The sequence below is a fragment of the Ranitomeya variabilis genome, chromosome 1, assembly GCF_051348905.1.
Source record: "Ranitomeya variabilis isolate aRanVar5 chromosome 1, aRanVar5.hap1, whole genome shotgun sequence".
In the NCBI taxonomy this organism is placed as follows: domain Eukaryota; kingdom Metazoa; phylum Chordata; class Amphibia; order Anura; family Dendrobatidae; genus Ranitomeya; species Ranitomeya variabilis.
The window spans coordinates 202358865-202382398 of NC_135232.1; the positions used below are offsets into that span (position 1 = coordinate 202358865).

Sequence of the window (23534 nt, forward strand, 5' to 3'; positions counted from 1 at the left end):
ACCAACCCTAATCCAAACCCTAACCCTAATCCCAACTCTAACCCTAACTTTAGCCCCAACCCTAACCCTAACTTTAGCCCCAACCCTAACCATAACTTTAGCCCCAACCCTAACCTTAACCCTAATTTTAGCCCCAACCCTAGCCCTAACCCTAACTTTAGCCCCAACCCTAACCCTAAATTTAACCCTAACCCTAGCCCTAACTTTAGCCCCAACCCTAACCCTAAGGCTACTTTCACACTTGCGTCGTGTGGCATCCATCGCAATCCGTCATTTTGGACAAAAAACGGATCCTGCAAATGTGCCCACAGGATGCCTTTTTTGCCCATAGACTTGTATTACCGACGGATGGCCACACGTCGCGTCCATCATGCACTGGATCCGTTGTGTTTTGGCGGACATTCGTCACAAAAAAAGTTCAATGTAACCTTTTTTTGTACGTTGCGTCCGCCATTTCCACGCATGCGTGGCCGTAACATTGCCCCCTCCTCCCCAGGACATAGACTGGGCAGCGGATGCATTGAAAAACTGCATCCGCTGCCCACGTTGTGCACAATTTTCACAACGTGCATCGGTACGTCGGGCCAACGCATTGCGACCGCCCCATACCGACGCAAGTGTGAAAGAAGCCTAAGGCTACTTTCACACTAGCGTCGTACTCGGCCCATCGCAGTGTGTCGGGCCGACGTACCGACGCTAGCATTGTAAGCGCCGCACAATGGGTGCAGCGGATGCTGTTTTTTCAACGCATCCGCTGCCCCATTGTGAGGTGCGGACACGTCGCACAAAAAAAGTTACATGTAGCGTTTTTTTGTGCTGACGGTCCGCCAAAGCACGACGCATCCGTCGCACGACGGATGTGACGTTTGGCAATCCGTCGCAATGTGTCGCTAATGCAAGTCAATGGAGAAAAAACGCATCCTGCAAGCACTTTTGCAGGATGCGTTTTTTCTCCAACGACGCATTGCGACGGAAGCAAAAAAACGCTAGTGTGAAAGTAGCCTAACCCTAACCCTAGCCCTAACCCTAAATTTAGCCCCAACCCTAACCCTAAATTTAGCCCCAACCCTAACCCTAGCCCTAACCCTAGCCCTAGCCCTAACCCTAGCCCTAACCCTAACCCTAACCCTAATTTTAGCCCCAACTCGTCTCTCCTGCCGGCCGGCAGATGGCAGCAGATGGCGGGCGCACTGCGCATGCGCCCGCCATTTTCTTTCCCGAGGAAGAAGCCGGCCGGCAAGAGGAGACGCAGGAGGACCCAGGGACAACGGGTGAGTATGATAGGGTCCCCGAATCCCTCTATTTCTCTGTCCTCTGATGTGCGATCACATCAGATGACAGAGAATTACAGATCGCTTTTTTTTTTTTTGCGGTCGCCGGTAAACAGTTAATTACCGGCGATCGCAAAACAGGGGTCGGTAAAAACTGACCCCGATCATGTTCTTTGGGGTCTCGGCTACCCCCGGCAGCCGAGACCCCAAAGATCTTCCGGGGGCCGGGCGGCGGGCGCACTGCGCATGCGCCCGCCATTTTTTTCCGGAAAAAAGATGGCGGCGCCCATCGGGAGCCACGAGGAGCACCGGGGGAGATAGGTGAGTATTGGGGGGCTATTGGGGGCCATCGGGGACACTATTTCTCTGTCCTCCGATGTGCGATCACATCGGAGGACAGAGAAATTAAATGGCAAATCGCGGGTTTTTTTGGGTTTTTTGTTGCGACAGCCGGTAAACGGTTAATTACCGGCGATCGCAACTCGGGGGTCGGTAAAAACCCCCCGAATCATGTTCTCTGGGGTCTCGGCTACCCTCAGCAACCGAGACCCCAGAGAAAATCCGACTCTGGGGGGCGCTATTCACTTTTTCCACAGTGCCGTTAATTAACGGCGCTGTAGTTTAAGTACCCTTAGCGGCCGCCGTTAAAAGGCGTATCGGCGGTCGTTAAGGGGTTAAGAAAACAATGCTCTGCTACAGATAGGTAATTTTACTAATTACCATATATTAAATTAAAAGATGCATGTGTAATATCCATGTTATCTGTTTCTGCTTCTGTCACCAGGTGGTGCCGCATTCTTGTTGCATGCAGCGTGGGCTGACAACATGACATTTCTGGCGCTTGTGGTACCGACTAGATAGGGAGCCTGGGGAATAACTCCTTGATTTGTTTCTTAAGCACTTCCTTTTGTGGACCTTGAGCAGGAATGCTCACTATATATCAGCTAAATATTCTGCCACATCCTTGTATAGGGGTTAAATAATGAAGGTCATGGTTCACTAGGGACCTGATAGATTAGTTAGCTATTGCAAAGCTTGTCCTTAGAAGCTCTATTTAGCGCTACCCAGCGATTATGGAAAGAGCCACTTTACAGTTGGCAAATGTCCTTGATGGCCCCTTAAAAGCATCTGACTTTCTAGGAAAAGTTGAATCCCAACTTCTGGGTTTTGGGATCCTGGTATGCAGTATAGGATTCCACAACTACAGTGGCTTATGAAAGTATTCACCCCCTTAGCATTTTTTGTGTTTTGCCACCTCACAAACTGGAATTTCACAGTTTTTTTTAGGGTTTGCATCACCTCATGTAAAGAATATGCCAAAACAACTGTGAAAATATGTTTTTTATTTTATTGTGAAACAAACAACAACTTAGAGCAAAATAACTGAAAACTTCAGTGTGCATATCTATTCACCCCCTAAAGTCAGTATTTTGTAGAGCCTCCTTTTGCGGCACTTACAGCTGCAAGTCACTTTTGATAAGTCTCTATGATCTTTCCAAATTTTGCCACTGGGATTTTTGCACATTCCTCAAGGCAAAATTGCTCCAGCTGCTTCAAGTTAGATGGTTTCCTCTGGTGAACAGCAATCTTTAAGTCTGACCACAGATTCTCAATTGGACTAAGGTCTGAGCTTTGACTAGACCACTCCAAAACATTTACACATTTTCCCTTAAACCACTCAAATGTTGCTTTGGCAGTATGCTTTGGGTCATTGTCTTGTTGGAACTATGTGTAACTTGGTTAACAACTGGCTCAGTGATATGAAACAAAGGGTGGTTATTAATGGAACACACTTGAAATGGGTCACAATTAACAGATGAGGACCACAGAGGTCAGTATTGGGCCCTCTTCTTCTTAATATACCGTATATACTCGAGTATAAACCGAGATTTTCAGCCCTTTGTTTTAGGCTGAAAGTGCCCCTTATACTCGAGTCACCCCCACCAGTCTGTCTCCCGTCACCCCCACCGGTCTGTCTCCCTTCTCCCCCGGTTCATCTCTCTGTCACATCATATTCACCCTCCTGGTGCGGTCTGCACATCCCTGCTTCTCTGATGCGATGGTCTCTCCAGGCGCCGGCAGCTCTTCCTGTGTTCAGTGGTCATGTGGTACTGCTCATTAAAGTAATGAATATGGACACGACTCCACTCCCATAGGGGTGGAGCACATATTCATTACTTTAATGAGCGGTACCAGTGACCGCTGAACACAGGAACAAGCTATCGGCGCTGGAGAGACCATCGCATCAGAGAAGCAGGGACGTGCAGACCGTGCCAGGAGGGTGAGTATGACAGGGAGGGTGTGCATTGCAATATTCACCTGTCCCCGTTCTACCCCCGGGCTCCATCCTCCGCGTCCTCTGGCTGTGACGTTCAGGTCAGAGGGTGCGATGACGTAGTTAGTGCGCCCCCTCTGCCTGAACAGTAACTGCAGAGAGCCGGAGGACAGAGCAGCGCACGGCAGTGGACCAGGGACAGGTGAATATCGCAAGTGTCGGTGTCACCGCCTGCTCAGGACAAGAGGTGAGTATGTCATTTTTTTTTTTAAATCGCAGCAGCAGCATATATTGCATAATATTTTATAGAGCATCTTATGGGGCCATAATCAACCTTTATGCAGCATTGTATGGGGCAAATGTTTCTATGGAGCATCTTATGGGGCCATAATCAACCTTTATGCAGCATTGTATGGGGCAAATGTTTCTATGGAGCATCTTATGGGGCCTGTTGTGATCCGCTTTTTGGGCTCCCCTGGTGGTGGCTGGTGGTACTGGAAACTTGTGTGTGCTTTTCTGCCTTAGCTCACCTGCTTCCATCAGTTTTGGGAGTTCCCTATTTAGCCTTGCTCTCCAGTCACTTCCTTGCCGGTCATCATTGTAACCTGAGTCTTTCAGTTGCATGTTCCTGCTACTAGTCTGCTGATCAGCTAAGTGGACTCTTGTCCTTTTGTTTTGTATTTTTTGTCCAGTTTACAGTTTTGTCATTTCCTGTTACTGGAAGCTCTTGTGGACTGAAATTGCCACTCCTGTGTGATGAGTTGACACAGGAGTCTTAAAGTAATTTCAGAATGGGTTTTTGAAAGGGTTTTTCAGCTGACCGTGAAGTCCTCTTTTGTATCCTTCCTCTATCTAGTAAGTGGACCTCGCTTTGCTAAATCTACCTTCATACTGTGTATGTCTTTTCCTCTGAACTCACCGTTAATATATGTGGGGGCTACTATCATCTTTGGGGAATTTCACTAGAGGTAAGCCAGGTCTGTTCCTTCCTCTTCCAGGCTTAGTTAGATCTCCGGCTGGCGCATGGCATCTAGGCAGCCGTAGGAATGCTTCCTGGCTACTGTTAGTTGTGTGGTAGATTTAGGTCACGGTCAGCTTGAGTTTCCATCACCCGAGAGCTAGTCTGTTATTTTTGTGTTTCTGATGTTCCCATGCCATTGGGGAATCATGACAGGGGCCATCATCAAGCTTTATGCAGAATTGTATGGAGCATCTTATGGGGCCCATCATAAACTTTATGGAGCATTATATGGGGTGGATTTTGTATGGAGCATTATATGGGGCCCATCATGAACTGTATGGAGCATTATATGGGGTGCATTTTGTATGGAGCATCTTATGGGGCTCCTGATTCAATATGGATATTCCAAAACACTTAACCTACTGATGTCTCAATTAATTTTACTTTTATTGGTATCTATTTTTATTTTTGAAATTTACCAATAGCTGCTGTATTTCCCACCCTAGGCTTATACTCGAGTCATTAAGTTTTCCCAGTTTTTTGTGGCAAAATTAGGGGTCTCGACTTATACTCGGGTCGGCTTATACTCGAGTATATACGATAGTTATAAATGACTTTGTAGGGGCCATACAGAACAGAATTACAATATTTTCAGTTGATTCTACACTCTGCACGGTAATCAATACAGAGGAGGATAATTTAATATTACAAAAGGATTTATTTAAGCTGGAGACTTGGGTTGAGAAATGGCATGGACTGCAATATCAAGATAGGTTACTAAACTTGGAGTTATTGAGTTTGGAGAAATTGAGGCTTAGGGGCGATCTTATTACAATGCACAAATATAAGAGAGGACAGTACCGAAATCTTTATAATGATCTTTGTATACTTAGACCTCTGATCGGTACAAGGGCGCATCCTCTGTGTCTAGAGGAAAGAATGTTTAATCATAATCACAAACGCAAATTCTTTACTGTAAGAGCAGTGAGACTATGGAACTCTCTGCCACATGGTGTTGTAATGGTTGATTCACTGCTAAAATTAAAGATGGGCCTAGATGCCTTTCTTGATAAATATAATATTATAGTTTATGGGCATTAGATTCTGTGATGGGATGTTGATCCAGGGAATGAGTCTGATTGACGTATAGAGTCGGGAAGGAATTTTTCCCCTATTATGGAGATATTAGTGTCTGTCCCTTGGGGTTTTTGCCTTCCTCTGGATCAACATTTAGGCTATAGGTTGTACTCGATGGACTTAAGTCTACCTTCAACCTTATAACTATGCAGCTGTGAAACTAATTGATGAACCATGTTTATTAATATGGGAAGAACGTACATAAAATTATTACAACTTTAAGGCTACGTTACCATAATGAGTATTTGGTGAGTTTTAAATGTTGCAGATTTTCTGCACCATTTTTGCATCTATTAAGTAAATTAGGTTACTTGCGTATTTTCATTGCTTTTTTTTTACCTTGTTTTTTACATGATTTTTTATTACGTTTTTTGTCTCATGTTGGTATGCCACATATTAAATAAAGCTGCTTTGTTTTGATATTTCCTGATATTTAGCTTTGACAAAACTTTATTGGCACAGTAAGGCTGGTTTCACACTTGCGTTTTGATCTGCGTTTGTAAAAAAAACGCATGTGGTGAAAAAACGCATGTAAACGCGTGCAAATGCTGCGTTTTTTAGATGCATGCGTTTTTGCATGGAGTAAAAAAAACGTGGCGTTTTGACGCGTTTACATGCGTTTTTTCCTGCGTTTGCGTTTTTGAAACGCATGCTGAGAAGTGTGTGACAGCTGCCAATCATCAAAATCAACTAGAAAACCCACTATTAATAGAATTAGCTAGGGTTAGGGTTAGGGATAGGGTTAGGGTTAGGATCCCTAGGGTTAGGTTTAGGGTTTGGGGTAGGGTTAGGGGTAGGGTTAGGGTTTGGATCCCTAGGGTTAGGGTTAGGGGTAGCTTTTTATTAGAAGAATGTCCTGGTCACCAGGTCACTGATAAGCCACCCCCCACCATCAAGGTGATAAAGGGATCCAAACCCTAACCCTAGGGATCCAAACCCTAACACTACCCCTAACCCTAACCCTACCCCTACCCCTAACCCTAACCCTAGGGATCTAAACCCTAACCCTAACCCTAGGGATCCATAGGGATTGGCTATTATGTTGACCTGGAGACCAGGACATTCTTCTAATAAAAAGCTTTGTTCAATGTGGACACCCCAAGATATACGGTATTGCTATAGAGTACTAAAAATATAAACTCGGAGATTATTTACTGTCATATTGTTAGGGTTAGGGTTAGGGGTAGGGTTAAGGTTAGGGTTAGGGTTTGGATCCCTAGGGTTAGGGTTAGGGTTAGGGGTAGGGTTAGGGTTAGGGTTAGGATCCCTTTATCACCCTGATGGTGGGGGGTGGCTTATCAGGGTGTAGTTTTGTTTTTTTCTATAAAAACGCATGCGTTTAAAACGCAAGCAAACGCATGTACGCAAAAACGCATGCGTTTCCATAGACATCAATGTATTTTTTGCTGCAAATCAAACGCAAATGAACGCATGCGTTTTTTTGCGGCAAAAAAAGCCACTGAAAATTACTACATATTGCATTTCTGCAAAAGAACGCATGCAGCAAAAAAACCGCATGCGTCGTTAAACGCGGCAAAACGCGTACAAAAAAACGCATGCGTTTTTAATGTTAAACATAGGGGGAAAAAACGCATGTGTTTTTTTCGGTACAAACGCTGCAGATCAAAACGCAAGTGTGAAACCAGCCTAATGTGTTGATTATGTGCATTTTTTATGTATTTCCATTGGGGAAATGCACTAAAAACGCATATGCATTTTTTTACCTGCAGATTGTTTTTAGGAAAAATCTGCACATAAATCTCAGCATACCCGCAAGAGAAGTTGACATGTTGTGGATTTGAAACAAGCACCGCAGGTTAGTTGATGCTGAATAAAAAAGAAGCACAGTGGGCAGTAGATTTCTATAAATCCCATTCACTTTGCTGAAACTTGTAATATGTGTCATTTTTGATGCAGTGAAAATACGCAGCCACACTCACACAGCCTAAAGGTTTTCTGATGAATGTGCAGTTTAATAAAGTGATTTTTAACCCCTTAATCACTAGAGGTATTTTTGGTTTTGCATTTTCATTTTTTGCTCTCCCTGTTCCCAGAACCATAACTTTTTTTATTTTTTGTTCAATATGGCCATGTGAAGGCTTGTTTTTTGAAGGACGAGTTCTTGTTTTGAATTTCACCATTGGTTTTAACATATCATGTACTGGAAAACGGGAAAAAAATTCCAAATGTGCTGAAATTGCAAAAAAAGTGCAATCCCACACTGGTTTTTTGTTTGGCTTTTTTACTAGGTTCACTAAATGCTGAAACTGACTGGCTATTATGATTCTCCAGGTCATTACGAGTTCACAGACACCAAACATGTCTATGTTCTTTTTTATCTAAGTGGTGAAAAAAAATTCCAAACTTTGTTAAAAAAAAACAAAATTGCGCCATTTTCCAATACCCATAGCGTCTCCATTTTTCGTGATCTCGGGTTGGGTGAGGGCTTATTTTTTGCGCACCGAGCTGATGTTTTTAATGATACCATTTTGGTGCAGATCACCTGTATGTAGCAGAATTACTCACTTGCTATGAGAGCCATCCACCGGGCGATGCTCACAGCAAGCCGGCAGTGACAATCATATAGGTTGTGAAGATCTGAGGTTGTGGGTTATAATAATCACCTAGGCAGGTTAACGATGCAACTATTTTTATTCCATACATCCATGGTTGTACATTGTAGTCTCTCAAAAACTGCCTGATTCAACCTCCTGTGTCTATTTTTTCCCTCCCCCTTAAACATTATTCTTTAGCTCACAGAACAAAGCATATTCCATCACCTGAGGCTGATGTGAGTCCCCCTGTGGTGACGGCTCCCCTGGGTCTACTATCTCATTCCACACAATAGGCCTAGGCTGGTAGAACAATGGATTGATAGGATGTTTGCTTTACATTTACCCTTAGCAGTCTACTGTTTGGCCTCAAGGTACCGTCACATTAAGCGACGCTGCAGCGATATAGACAACGATGCCGATCGCTGCAGCGTCGCTGTTTCGTCGTTGTGTGGTCGCTGGAGAACTGTCACACAGACAGCTCTCCAGCGACCAACGATGCCGAAGTCTCCGGGTAACCAGGGTAAACATCGGGTTACTAAGCGCAGGGCCGCGCTTAGTAACCCGATGTTTACCCTGGTTACCAGTGTAAATGTAAAAAAACCCAAACACTACATACTTACATTCCGGTGTCTGTCGCGTCCCCCGGCGTCCGCTTCCCTGCACTGTGTAAGCGCCGGCCCTAAAGCAGAGCGGTGACGTCACCGCTGTGCTCTGCTTTACGGCCGGCCGGCGCTGACACAGTGCAGGGAAGCGGACGCCGGGGGACGCGACAGACATCGGAATGTAAGTATGTAGTGTTTGGGTTTTTTTACATTTACAATGGTAACCAGGGTAAATATCGGGTTACTAAGCGCGGCCCTGCACTTAGTAACCCGATGTTTACCCTGGTTACCAGTGAAGACATCGCTGAATCTGCGTCACACACACCGATCCAGCGATGTCAGCGGGTGATCCAGCGACGAAATAAGGTGCTGGCCTTCTAGCTCCGACCAACGATGTCAGAGCAGGATCCTGATCGCTGCTGTGTGTCAAACACAACGATATCGCTATCCAGGATGCTGCAACGTCACGGATCGCTATCGTTATCGTTGTTAAGTTGTTCAGTGTGAAGGTACCTTTAGCTATATATAAGATCTAGCCTGCTCATCTTCCTTTGCTTACTGTCAGTGAATGTAAACATTGATTCCTGAGAATGAACTGACAAGCAGCATATCACTAATAATACACAGCAAGAAAATATCTAATAAAACACAACTGGTGCCCCATGCTGGAAAATCTCTACCTCTTAGAGGTTTGGACTACGCTCTGTGTCCATTTGTCCTATAGTCTTTAGTAAGTGGCCATATCCTCACAGAGGTCTCCAGGAGACCTCGAGTTGTTATGCCAACCCATCGGTGACCAGCGATGGGCGGATTTCCGGCACGATTGCTGGAAGCGCATGTTAAATGCCACTGTCAGCATTTGACAGTGGCATTTAACGGGTTAATAGCCGCAGATGGATCGCGATTCCACCAGTGGCTGTTCAAGGCACATGCTAGCTGCTCAAAACGGCTAACATGTGCCAGAAAAGATGTGGGCTCACCTCCAGAGCCCACATCAAAAGGAGGGTGTCCCACATCGCCGTACTATTACGCCCGATGTCGGAAAGGGGTTAAAAACTTAACACTGACTGCATTGTATTTTTTCCTTTGTATTACATACTGCAATCATCTCATGATATCATATAAAATAAGAGGTGTGGAAACCCCCAAATACTAGACGATTATAATACAAAATTGTATTCAACATAATTAAAAATTACATGCACAGTCAGCCAATCAACACTGGCGTTTCATCTTTGATTACAATACACTAATGAAATGCTCAACACTATTGGACACCTAGTGATATTTATGGATGGTGGGTAATACATGTAGCCACTCCCCCGGAAGAAAGCTCTGGCGCCGAAACGCGCGTAGGGCACCCTAGCATCACACTCTTTGCCTTGGTAAATATTATTTATGCTGATGTACTATGTACCTATATATATCCTGTGTTTATTTACTGTCCATTTCATGCCTCAGCTGGAAGATTATCTTTCTATAAGTTACTCATTGAATGAATTAATTTATATGTTCATGTCATTTTTAATTATTTTCAATAAAGTTTTGTATTATAGTCTTCTAGTATTTGTGGTTTTGCCACACCTTTTTTATATGGTTACTATTACTATGATGTGTAACCATCTACTAATGCCCTAAACCTTGAGTATTGCATTTACTACTTCTCTATATTAAATTTACCTATGTACTCATGCAAGTAGCTAAATTTAGCTCTAACTATCTCATGAGTAGATGCCTGTTTGTTTTTTTTTATCCCTAAGCTGTTTTTCTGCACATCCTCCTTTCCATAATTTCTATTTTTCCCTAGTAACAGCACCTTTAATACCCAGTGATTTCAGTGCTGCTAAATTAAAATGTAAAATTAAACTCCAGCTTCTGCCACCCAGCAATATTTCACCAGGTTTCTGACTTTTGGCTGAACCCATGAAACCCCTGAGGACAACGAAACGTGTTAGGGATGGGGGTGGCGTTGAGTATAGGGATAGACCAAGCAAGGATCTACCTTTGAGATAATTAAGCAGAATACCCTGAGACTCAGCACTGATGTTTCGGCAGGTCACCCAGTTTTTGCTTTTTGTGCAGCCAATCAGTGGTACAGTGGTCATGTTCTGCACTGTTAATATTGCTGCTCAACGATGGGAGCCATGATGCAAATAATAAATGAGGAACACGTTTGTTCAGAGTTCGCACTGCCCAGGGTTCAAAATTACAATCACACGAAGATGAAGCATAAATGTGGTTTATTATGTCAATGCGTTTCAAGTTTCAAACCTCTTCATCAGGACCAAACCACAATGATGCAAGTAATGACCGACTGCAGTGGTCATATGCAAAGTGAATCTGGTGGACTTAGGTGCTGGATCTGGGGGTCAAAGAAGAGGTGAGTAGATCTTACTTTAAAAAAAAAAATATTTGCAACTATTTTGTTTTCTAAGTTAAATTTTGGATAACTATTGACATAGTTCGTGGTTAACCGAGAGATATTAGGAGCAATGAAAATATCAAAAAGAAGGTGCCAATGAGTCCTCTTTTATCTCATCTTTTAATTTTCAGGATTTTACTTATAGTGTTGTAGACTTACCCTCAACTACAAATGCATACTTCTAAAGTGAGAAGTCTGGGGTTCTTGAGCTCCGGTTTTCTATACATAGGAGTCCACCACTAGACAATGATGAATAGCGACTGCTTTCTGTGCACTAATTAATAATAGGAAATATTGACACTCATGGCCGTTTCAGTTGTAGCTGGCACCTATGTCCCACAAGAAGCACAGTGCTGCGCTTGTAGCCAGTGCTTATACACTGTGGCAGCTGCAGCTGTTTATTACACAGTAGTAATATTTCTTGCATGCAAATAGTGACGGATGTTTCCAGTGCTGTACTAATGAGGTGTAATGTGTGCACCCATAGCTGGGAGACCTGTCGCACGCTTCTCCAGTTGTCCTGGCTGTATGGAAATGCCACTCAGCAGATTCATTTGAACAATAGTAGCATTTACATCGCAATGTCCCCTAATTAAAATAGCATACATGAGGTTGACTTTAAAATTTGACTGCTCTAGTAGCGTGTTACTAGTATGTGTTACTGTTTCTGCTTAAAACACAACATTTTTGCATGTATAAAAAATAGATTGATCACCAACATTATTCACACTGTACTATGGCATAATTGTATTATTAATCTCATTATCGTGATAAAGGAACAGTCCGAGCTTTAGGATTGACCCCGCAGGGAACCTCTTCCATTTTTTAGGGATTACGTTGTCTTGAACAGTCCCACTTCAAAGAATACAAAATATTTTTTGAATATTTTAAATGATAAGTACATTGCCAATTATTGTGCATAAAATGAGCTCCCGTTTGTGCCATTTAGTAAAAAGGATATAGCAAAAACTCGGCACTCAACTTAACGTAAGACAGGTGATTTAATGGTGTCCACAAAATAACAGAAATGTTTCAGTCCTACATTCGGACCTTCATCAGTTACAGTTGATAAATATAAGGGAGCGAGTGGACCCACAGAATTGCTGATTGTGGAATGAAATCACACTTGTGTGTGAGCGCTGCCTGTATGTGGGCAGTATAGCCCCAAATGAAGCAATATACCTTAAAATATCAGGACATAAGTGCAGTGCCTGTGTGGGACGTGGAATCCACCACTATACTGCCCACATACAGGCAGCGCTTACACACAAGTGTGATTTCATTCCACAATCAGCAATTCTGTGGGTCGACTCGCTCCCTCACATTTATCAACTGTGACTGATGAAGGTCCAGATGTAAGACCGAAACGTTTCTGTTATTTTGTGGACACCATTAAATCAACTGTCTTACGTTAAGTAGAGTGCCGAGTTTTTGCTATATACTACGCTGTTGGAACCTACTCTGGCACCTCTTTGCGGCTGTGAACATGTTTACTTTTTCATTTAGTAAAAAGGAGACCTACTTCAATAAATGATGGGCAGGGTTCATTATGCAAACTAGGGGGCAGGTCAGTGAGGGATCAGTGAACAGTCAGTAGGCTGCATTATGAATATATAATCAGAGCATCACAGACACCAGACCCGCCTTAGGGCACGAGAATATCATTAACACAAAACTGAAAATAAAGATTAAGAAACAGCCACAAGACAGATTTCATCAACCAAGGTATCATTTTGTTCAGTATAACGGCGCCAACCTGACACTGTGTGTAGGTTACTATGCACAATCCTGCTGACAGGTTCCCTTTAAGTGGTTGAAATCTGCATAGCTCAATTATATATAGAACGCTCAAAACTAGGCAGTTGCAGCATTACACCTGTAAGAATCTACTATTTAGCAGGTCTTCTTTCACCCACTCAGTAGAAGACACTTCACCACAACTCATTGCCACGCGACAAGTTTGGAACATTGAAGGGTTGGCCAGCTCCTAAGAAATGAAGGCTCAGTCCCATGTGTGGAAGCATAGATGAGTGACACAAAGCAGTCTTTCATGTAAAGCCAAGCCTGGCTTATCTCTAAACCCACTGCCTGAGCGAAGAAGACAGCTGCAAGCTTCTTGTGGGGGACAGACACCACTCAATGTGTTTAAAGAGATCCAGAGACAACAATTTATCATTTACTTTGATGAATGTTTCTCTTATTATGTGTACAAGGATGCATATTTCCAGAAGGGTTCAATTTGCTGCAAACCATCTGTTCTTATATTTTACCTCCACTCATTATTTCATCCATTATTTTATTCAGTTCACCTTTACATTGTGTCATTTCTCATAATGTAGAATAAATGTTACCACTTTTGAATTTTTTTTTACCATTTTTCAGCAGATTATATGCTAAAATGAATGGCGTCATTCAAAAGTATAACTCATACTACATAAACAAGCCATCATATGGCGACAGACAAATAAAAAGTTTTGTCTCTTGGAAGAAGAAGAAAAGGAAAAAATGAAATGTCGCCCTGTTCAAGGACTGAAAGGGAAAGGTCACCTTAAAATAATCTTTTGTTATGTATGTTTGTGTACTCTACTTTCATGAATGTCCTGGGTAAATACATTTGTTCCGGGAGCTGTAAGATGGGAGTTGTCATTTACGTATATTTACAGTTATCCTCTACTAATCACCATAAAGTCCACAAACAGTGTTTTTGCCACATTTTTTTTACAAAATTTGATGTGCTATATTATATTATTAATAGTATTATTATTATTATTATTTACATTTTAATTGTCTTTTCTGTTGAATTTTTAATAAAATAATAAACGCACTATGAAAATTTTTATTGTGCAATTTTTCTCATTATTTTTGTGAAATGTGAACCACGCAAATAAGCAACACAAACAATTTGCAAAAATTGCAGGTATTAATACCCATTTTTGAAAATACCATAAAATTGCAGAAAAAAAATGCAGAAAACGTTTATTGAAAAACTCTCGTGTTTTTTATATGTCCTAATGACCAAAAACACTGTTCTGATATTACCCAAATGTATCTATTTGGTCTCAGTTTCACCTTCTTTCCAGCAGTGTCTGTCTTTTTAGCCAGACTCAATATTGTAGTAGACTACGCTATTGTGTCCAGCAGAAAAGATGGAAACCATTACAAAAGAGGCCAAATGGAGTCCAACAGTATTAAATGCCATTTTTTATTCAAGCAAACCCCCCACCTAATGCAGTACAGAACAGACAGCAAAACATAATGTTAATGCGGACTTATCCACCAAAAATGTACATAGTAAGTGTGTAAAAAAATAAAATCTAGTCCATATTCAAAAAACATTTACCAAAAATGTACCTTGCCCAAACAATGAGTCACTGCATGAAATCTTTTACACACCTATACAGAAGAACACTGATGAAATCAATAAAAACTTCTAACTTATAGACAGTCACCATCTTCACCTGCTTTTTGACATAAGCACTGTATAGAATTTTCAGTACTTAAGAGCTGTGAATTATTTTTTTTATACCATATGTTCTTTTTATTATACTATTTTTGATTTTAGGGCTGTAAAATAGGATCTTACGTGGTCAATTTTCATATTAAATTTTCTCCCTTCACCATCGACACTCGGGTACATGAAGTTATGCAGAGTTTCTAAAAATGTTAATATTGCTTGACCGTAGACAAGAATATTTCCAGAATAGTAGACCCATATTCCAGTCCCCGCTTGGATATTCTCTTAGTAAAATACTAGTTCTTTATGTGAACAAGAGAGCATTGTAAGTTCTTTAGAGAACAAAATGAAATAGGACAGGTTCCTTAAAGTTAACAATCTTGGAAACAGACCATCAAAAGCACCAGAAGTATCTTCAAAATAAGCAAGTGCTGACCCCTTCTTTGTTCTTTGGACTAATGCATCTTCAAAATAAGATGAAAAAACAAACAAGAGGTTACATGTACCTGATACACACTGACTGGATTGTCCACTCCAAGTACCATCAGCTTGACATCTGCGGGAATATGGTCCAACCAGCATGTATCCTTTATTACAGGTGAATTTCACCTCAGAATTATTCAAGTAGTTAGTTCCTTCTTTTTTCCCATTTTTCGGGGGCTCTAACCAGCCACAAGAGATCACTGACAGAAATGAAATATAATATTACAAGTTTAGTAACATCATACATAAAATATAACTGTTAGATCCATGTCTCAACATAATCCTACTACCTCTTCCTTTGTCGCTAGCTGGTGCTGCACTAATATTGCAGATGACACTTGGCGGCAGGAGTATGTTTCAGTTAGACTTTATGATAGCTGGGACTTTTTGTTCCTCCTCCAGTTTACTTGTATTTAGAAGCAGGGGGCAAGTTATCAAATGTAATTAGCTCTCAGCTGGGTGACGTGGGTGAGAATTTTCCCTATTTACACCTATAGCAGTCTGTTTCTAGCTGCCGGTGATAAGATATACTTACCCTGGTTTATACACCTGTAGAACTGCTCTGATTCAATCTGTTTGATTCTCTAATCTTGACATCATCCTGACCACATCTTCCACTTATGATTTTGTCTCTGACTTGGCTTGACAACCCTTCTCAGTGGGCCAGCAGCCACTCTGTGGATGTTAACAGGGATCCAGACCCTTGTTTAAGTGTTAAAGGGTGAAGACCTGGATTGCCCTGGAACCTGCTAAGTGGAGTGGCTTATGCCAAGCCTGTCCATGGAAGCTATATTAAGATCTGCTAGGCTTCTGCAGCGCCCCAGAGTCCTGGTCGTTGCAGTACTGATGTTCCGCCGCTAAGGGGGGCTATGGTACGTCTGATGGCACTGAAGGAGTTCTTCTGACCAGGTATCACAGTCACCAATACACTTCACAGTCTGGCCTCCAGGGGGAGCTAAGGGTTCTATGTATTAGGCCACTCCTCACAATCTGGTAAAACTGGGGGTTAGGCAGAAAGTTAGACAGAAGCTGACTGGGAATCGAACAGGCAACACCCTGTGGCAGAGGGTGTTGCGGGGAGAGACTCAGGGGGGTCCCTGTCAGGGGTGGGATCCTGACAGAGGCCTAGCGAACAGAGAGAACATTACGGGACCGCGCCTGCACGAGATAGCGGCGGTACCCCAAGAAAGGACAAGAAGCGAGGTTCATTGTGCTGAGTGAGAAACGAGATCAACGCAACAAGGAGAAATACCAGTAGGAGTCGTGCTGTAAGACGAGGCAACATCCTACTGAGGCGCGTAGCCGGTGGCCGGAACGCCGAGGAAGTACTAGGCTCCAAGCAATACTTCAAACCTACGGCAGGACAGTCAGCTATAGGCGGGCTGTCTCACACAAATCACCTACAAAGACACAGGGGGCAACAATAGGAGAGGGGCGACGCTAGGGTCCCGGAAGAACTCCTACCCGTCATACGGGTGCGTCCTAGCCATATCATCTGGGGGACGAAGCAGAACATCTTAATCGAGTTGTGAGGGAACTTCAGAAACAGACACAACAGTTGTGGGGACTATCCCGTAAGCACAGCAGGGGAGGACCACAACACACAAGCGCTAGAAGGTAGGCACAGATTTCCACCTGCAAAGGGAACTCTGGAGGTGCCATCGGACCGGCCGGACTTGCGCAGCCCGGTTAACCGTATTCCGGATTGAGGATCCTGAGGCCTTCAGTAAAGAGGTAAAGAGACTGCAACCTGGTGTCCTCGTTATTTACTGCGACCGACCTGCACCGCACCACCACAACATCATCACCATTCCTTCCACCTTTATTGTACGCCCCTCAGCAGGGTCACGGACCGGGTCTAGCCACCGTGACAACCCCAGAACAGAGACTCAGAGGCCCGGTACCGGGTACCCCTCGGTCCTGCGACAGTGGGGGCGCTACACTTCCACTTACAGTGACCCATTACAATAACACAATGAAACCTCTCCACCTCTTTAAAAAAAAGGCCACACCTTTATCTCGAAAAGATTTCTAGAGACCAATTTTAATTTCTGTCATATCCTAAATTCAGGCCATTAGTTTTGAATGGGTCCTTCATCTTGAAGAGCATTGGTTTTCTTTTTAGAGTTGGTTTCCTCAAAAACTGACCAGCAATTCTGTCCATAAAATGGTTGCAGGCAGAGGAGCATGTGAACAGACCTGTCCATCAGCCTTCTCCAATAGAAAAGCAGCTTATCCATAAGAGGAGTTTTACAATTAGACAAAGATGATGGGCACGTCTGGTCACATGCTTCCCTACCGATATCCATTTTATGGAAAGAAATGCTGGTCAATTTGTGAGGAAACAAGAGAAAGTAGCTGACCTCCCTACAAGAGAATCCATCAGTGAACTCGTTCTGACAGTGTAAAGGAAATGATCTCTGTTATTTTTTTCTGAGCTCCACTGTTATGACCCCAATGGCGAGGGTCTCAGAGGAACGTGGAAGTCTGCAGAATACAAAAATCCAGCTCATAGGGCAGTGGTAACTGGGTTGACCATATATCTACTCCTAACGCCAACACTAGAAGTAGCCGGGGATCATTCCTACGTTGATTCTAGATGACACGCGCCAGCCGGAGAATCTAGCTACCCCTAGTAGAGGAAAACAAAGACCTTTCTTGCCTCCAGAGAAGGGGACCCCAAAGCTGGATAGAAGCCCCCCACAAATAATGACGGTGAGGTAAGAGGAAATGACAAACACAGAAATGAACCAGGTTTAGCACAGAGAGGCCCGCTTACTGATAGCAGAATAAAGAAAGGTAACTTATATGGTCAACAAAAACCCTATCAAAATCCACACTGGAAATTCAAGAACCCCCGAACCGTCTAACGGTCCGGGGGGAGAACACCAGCCCCCTAGAGCTTCCAGCAAAGGTCAGGATATAGATTTGGAACAAGCTGGACAAAAATACAAAACCAAAACAAATAGCAAAAAGCAAAAGGCAGACTTAGCTGATATAACTGGAACCAGGATCAGTAGACAAGAGCACAGCAGACTAGCTCTGATAACTACGTTGCCAGGCATTGAACTGAAGGTCCAGGGAGCTTATATAGCAACACCCCTAACTAACGACCCAGGTGCGGATAAAAGGAATGACAGAAAAACCAGAGTCAAAAAACTAGTAACCACTAGAGGGAGCAAAAAGCAAATTCACAACAGTACCCCCCCCTTAGTGAGGGGTCACCGAACCCTCACCACGACCACCAGGGCGATCAGGATGAGCGGCATGAAAGGCACGAACTAAATCGGCCGCATGAACATCAGAGGCGACCACCCAGGAATTATCCTCCTGACCATAGCCCTTCCACTTGACCAGGTACTGAAGCCTCCGCCTGGAGAGGCGAGAATCCAAGATCTTCTCCACCACGTACTCCAACTCGCCCTCAACCAACACCGGAGCAGGAGGCTCAGCAGAAGGAACTACAGGCACAATGTACCGCCGCAACAAGGACCTATGAAATACATTGTGAATAGCAAACGACACAGGAAGATCCAGACGAAAAGATACAGGATTAAGGATTTCCAATATCTTGTAAGGCCCAATAAAACGAGGTTTAAATTTGGGAGAGGAGACCTTCATAGGAACAAAGCGGGAAGAAAGCCACACCAAATCCCCAACGCGTAGTCGGGGACCCACACCGCGGCGGCGGTTGGCAAAGCGCTGAGCCTTCTCCTGTGACAACTTCAAGTTGTCCACCACATGATTCCAGATCTGCTGCAACCTATCCACCACAGAATCCACCCCAGGACAGTCAGAAGGCTCCACATGACCCGAAGAAAAGCGAGGATGGAAACCAGAGTTGCAGAAAAAAGGCGAAACCAAGGTGGCGGAACTAGCCCGATTATTAAGGGCAAACTCAGCCAACGGCAAGAATGTCACCCAATCGTCCTGATCAGCAGAGACAAAACACCTCAAATAAGCCTCCAAAGTCTGATTGGTTCGCTCCGTCTGTCCATTAGTCTGAGGATGGAAAGCAGACGAAAACGACAAATCAATGCCCATCCTACTACAAAAGGATCGCCAGAACCTGGAAACGAACTGGGATCCTCTGTCTGACACAATATTCTCAGGGATGCCGTGCAAACGAACCACGTTCTGGAAAAACACAGGAACCAGATCGGAAGAGGAAGGCAGCTTAGGCAAAGGAACCAAATGGACCATCTTGGAGAAGCGATCACATATCACCCAGATAACGGACATGCCCTGAGATAGCGGAAGATCAGAAATGAAATCCATGGAGATATGTGTCCAAGGTCTCTTCGGGACAGGCAAGGGCAAGAGCAAACCGCTGGCACGAGAACAGCAAGGCTTAGCTCGAGCACAAGTCCCACAGGACTGCACAAATGACCGCACATCCCTTGACAAGGAAGGCCACCAAAAGGACCTGGCCACCAGATCTCTGGTGCCAAAAATTCCCGGGTGACCTGCCAACACCGAGGAATGAACCTCGGAAATGACTCTGCTGGTCCACTTATCCGGGACAAACAGTCTGTCAGGTGGACAAGACTCAGGCCTATCAGCCTGAAATCTCTGCAACACACGTCGCAGATCCGGAGAAATAGCTGACAAGATAACTCCATCTTTAAGAATACCAACAGGATCAGCGACTCCAGGAGCATCAGGCACAAAGCTCCAAGAAAGAGCATCGGCCTTCACATTCTTTGAACCTGGTAAATACGAGACAACAAAATCAAAGCGGGAGAAAAACAATGACCAGCGGGCCTGTCTCGGATTAAGGCGTTTAGCAGACTCGAGATACATCAGATTTTTGTGATCAGTCAAGACCACCACACGATGCTTAGCACCCTCGAGCCAATGACGCCACTCCTCAAATGCCCATTTCATGGCCAACAACTCCCGATTGCCCACATCATAATTTCGCTCGGCAGGCGAAAATTTCCTAGAGAAAAAGGCACAAGGCTTCATAACAGAGCAACCAGGGCCTCTCTGCGACAAAACGGCCCCTGCCCCAATCTCCGAAGCATCCACCTCAACCTGAAAGGGAAGTGAGACGTCAGGCTGGCACAAAACAGGCGCCGAAGTAAACCGGCGTTTCAACTCCTGGAAAGCCTCCACGGCAGCAGGAGCCCAGTTAGCTACATCGGAGCCCTTCTTGGTCATATCCGTCAAAGGTTTCACAATGCTAGAAAAATTAGCGATAAAACGACGGTAGAAGTTAGCGAAGCCCAAGAACTTCTGAAGACTCTTAACTGACGAGGGCTGAGTCCAATCAAGAATAGCTCGGACCTTGACTGGGTCCATCTCCACAGCAGAAGGGGAAAAAATGAACCCCAAAAAGGGAACCTTCTGTACACCAAAGAGACACTTTGAGCCCTTGACAAACAAAGAATTTTCACGCAAAATTTTAAAGACCAACCTGACCTGCTCCACATGCGAATCCCAATTATCAGAAAAAACCAAAATATCATCCAGATAAACAATCAAAAATTTATCCAGATACTTCTGGAAAATGTCATGCATAAAGGACTGAAAAACTGAAGGCGCATTGGAGAGCCCAAAAGGCATCACCAAGTACTCAAAATGACCTTCGGGCGTATTGAATGCGGTTTTCCATTCATCACCTTGCTTAATGCGCACAAGGTTGTACGCACCACGAAGGTCTATCTTGGTGAACCACTTGGCACCCTTAATCCGGGCAAACAAGTCAGACAACAGCGGTAAAGGATACTGAAATTTGACAGTGATCTTATTTAAAAGCCGATAATCAATACAAGGTCTCAAAGATCCGTCCTTTTTTGCCACAAAAAAGAATCCCGCACCAAGAGGGGAAGAAGACGGACGAATATGTCCTTTTTCCAGAGACTCCTTGATATATGAACGCATAGCGGTATGTTCAGGTACCGACAGATTAAACAGTCTTCCCTTAGGAAATTTACTGCCTGGGATCAAATCTATAGCACAGTCACAGTCCCTATGAGGAGGCAGTGCACTGGACTCAGACTCACTGAAGACATCCTGATAATCAGACAAATACTCCGGAACTTCCGAAGGCGTAGAAGAAGCAATAGACACAGGCAGGGAATCCTCATGAATACCACGACAGCCCCAACTTGAGACTGACATAGCCTTCCAGTCCAGGACTGGATTATGGGTCTGTAACCATGGCAGCCCTAAAACGACCAAATCATGCATTTTATGTAAAACCAGGAAACGTATCACCTCGCGGTGTTCAGGAGTCATGCACATGGTAACCTGTGTAGAATCACCACAGTAGTAGCACAAGCCATTCCGGCGTCTATGAATTTTCCGCTCATTTCTAGTCAGGATTCTATCACATTGCATTAAATCAGGTGTCTGTTCAGACAACACCATGAGGGAATTTGCGGTTTTGCGCTCCCGCAACCGCCGGTCAATTTGAATAGCCAGTGCCATAGTATCATTCAGACCTGTGGGAATGGGAAAACCCACCATAACATTCTTAATGGCTTCAGAAAGGCCATTTCTAAAATTAGCGGCCAGTGCACACTCGTTCCAATGTGTCAGCACGGACCATTTCCGAAATTTTTGGCAATACACTTCAGCCTCGTCCTGCCCCTGAGACATAGACAGCAAGGCCTTTTCTGCCTGAATCTCAAGATTGGGTTCCTCATAAAGTAAACCGAACGCCAGAAAAAACGCATCAAGATCAGCCAATGCCGGATCTCCTGGCGCCAGCGAAAAAGCCCAATCCTGAGGGTCGCCCCGTAAGAACGAAATAACAATTTTTACTTGCTGAGCAGAATCTCCTGATGAACAGGGTCTCAGGGACAAAAACAATTTACAATTATTCACGAAATTCCTAAACTTAAACCTGTCTCCGGAAAACAGTTCAGGAATCGGTATTTTAGGTTCTGACCTAGGATTTCTGATAACATAGTCTTGTATGCCCTGCACACGAGTAGCCAGCTGGTCCACACTTGTAATCAAGGTCTGGACATTCATGTCTGCAGCAAGCATAGCCACTCTGAGGTAAAGGGGAAGGAGAAAAAAAAAACTCAGAATCTTCTTTCTTATAATCCCTCTTCTGCAATGCATTAAACATTTAATACTGGCCTGGCAAACTGTTATGACCCCAATGGCGAGGGTCTCAGAGGAACGTGGAAGTCTGCAGAATACAAAAATCCAGCTCATAGGGCAGTGGTAACTGGGTTGACCATATATCTACTCCTAACGCCAACACTAGAAGTAGCCGGGGATCATTCCTACGTTGATTCTAGATGATACGCGCCAGCCGGAGAATCTAGCTACCCCTAGTAGAGGAAAACAAAGACCTTTCTTGCCTCCAGAGAAGGGGACCCCAAAGCTGGATAGAAGCCCCCCACAAATAATGACGGTGAGGTAAGAGGAAATGACAAACACAGAAATGAACCAGGTTTAGCACAGAGAGGCCCGCTTACTGATAGCAGAATAAAGAAAGGTAACTTATATGGTCAACAAAAACCCTATCAAAATCCACACTGGAAATTCAAGAACCCCCGAACCGTCTAACGGTCCGGGGGGAGAACACCAGCCCCCTAGAGCTTCCAGCAAAGGTCAGGATATAGATTTGGAACAAGCTGGACAAAAATACAAAACCAAAACAAATAGCAAAAAGCAAAAGGCAGACTTAGCTGATATAACTGGAACCAGGATCAGTAGACAAGAGCACAGCAGACTAGCTCTGATAACTACGTTGCCAGGCATTGAACTGAAGGTCCAGGGAGCTTATATAGCAACACCCCTAACTAACGACCCAGGTGCGGATAAAAGGAATGACAGAAAAACCAGAGTCAAAAAACTAGTAACCACTAGAGGGAGCAAAAAGCAAATTCACAACACTCCACTAGCTGATGTATGGCCAAAAAATACCTTAAAGTTGAATATGTAAGGAAACAAAAGCCTGTCAAGGATGCTCAGTGGATCTGTACAACCATGTTGAAAACTATTCAAGTGTCACAACACTTATTCAAAGTTATATGCCTTTGATTTATGTCTTTGGGTCTTTATATTCTTGTCTTGAGTGAACAGAGATGTATAAACACCATGGCTCAGATTCAAACCGCCAGTGATTTTCTCACTGGTCTAAATGAGGGGGCATGTTGGAGCTAGGCGCTCCTGATTCATTAAGTGGCAAAAGCGGGAGCGTATGACAAGTGGGTGTGCCTCCAAGTAAGTTCCTCCACAGATCATCATGAATTACACAATCTGTAGTGTCACACCCACTGCCCCTCCTCCATCCTGCTCTAACTCCATCCATTTTGGTGGAGCTAGGCGAAACTGGTGTGAAAATACCAAAAGTTTCAACATTTTTGCACAACTCTGAGCTGTGCAAAAATGTTGTGGCTTTTCAAAA

General features: G+C 43.9%; 1 protein-coding gene across 2 annotated transcripts in view; it reads right to left on the bottom strand.

Annotated features, from left to right (window-relative positions):
- The window catches only part of SUSD2 (sushi domain containing 2), a 354318-nt gene that overhangs the window by 81394 nt on the left and 249390 nt on the right, over positions 1-23534 (bottom strand). For both annotated transcript variants that reach the window (XM_077292088.1, XM_077292084.1), the window contains one exon: positions 15184-15360. In XM_077292088.1, coding sequence (XP_077148203.1) covers positions 15184-15360 — 177 coding nt within the window. The remainder of the gene's footprint in view (positions 1-15183; positions 15361-23534) is intronic.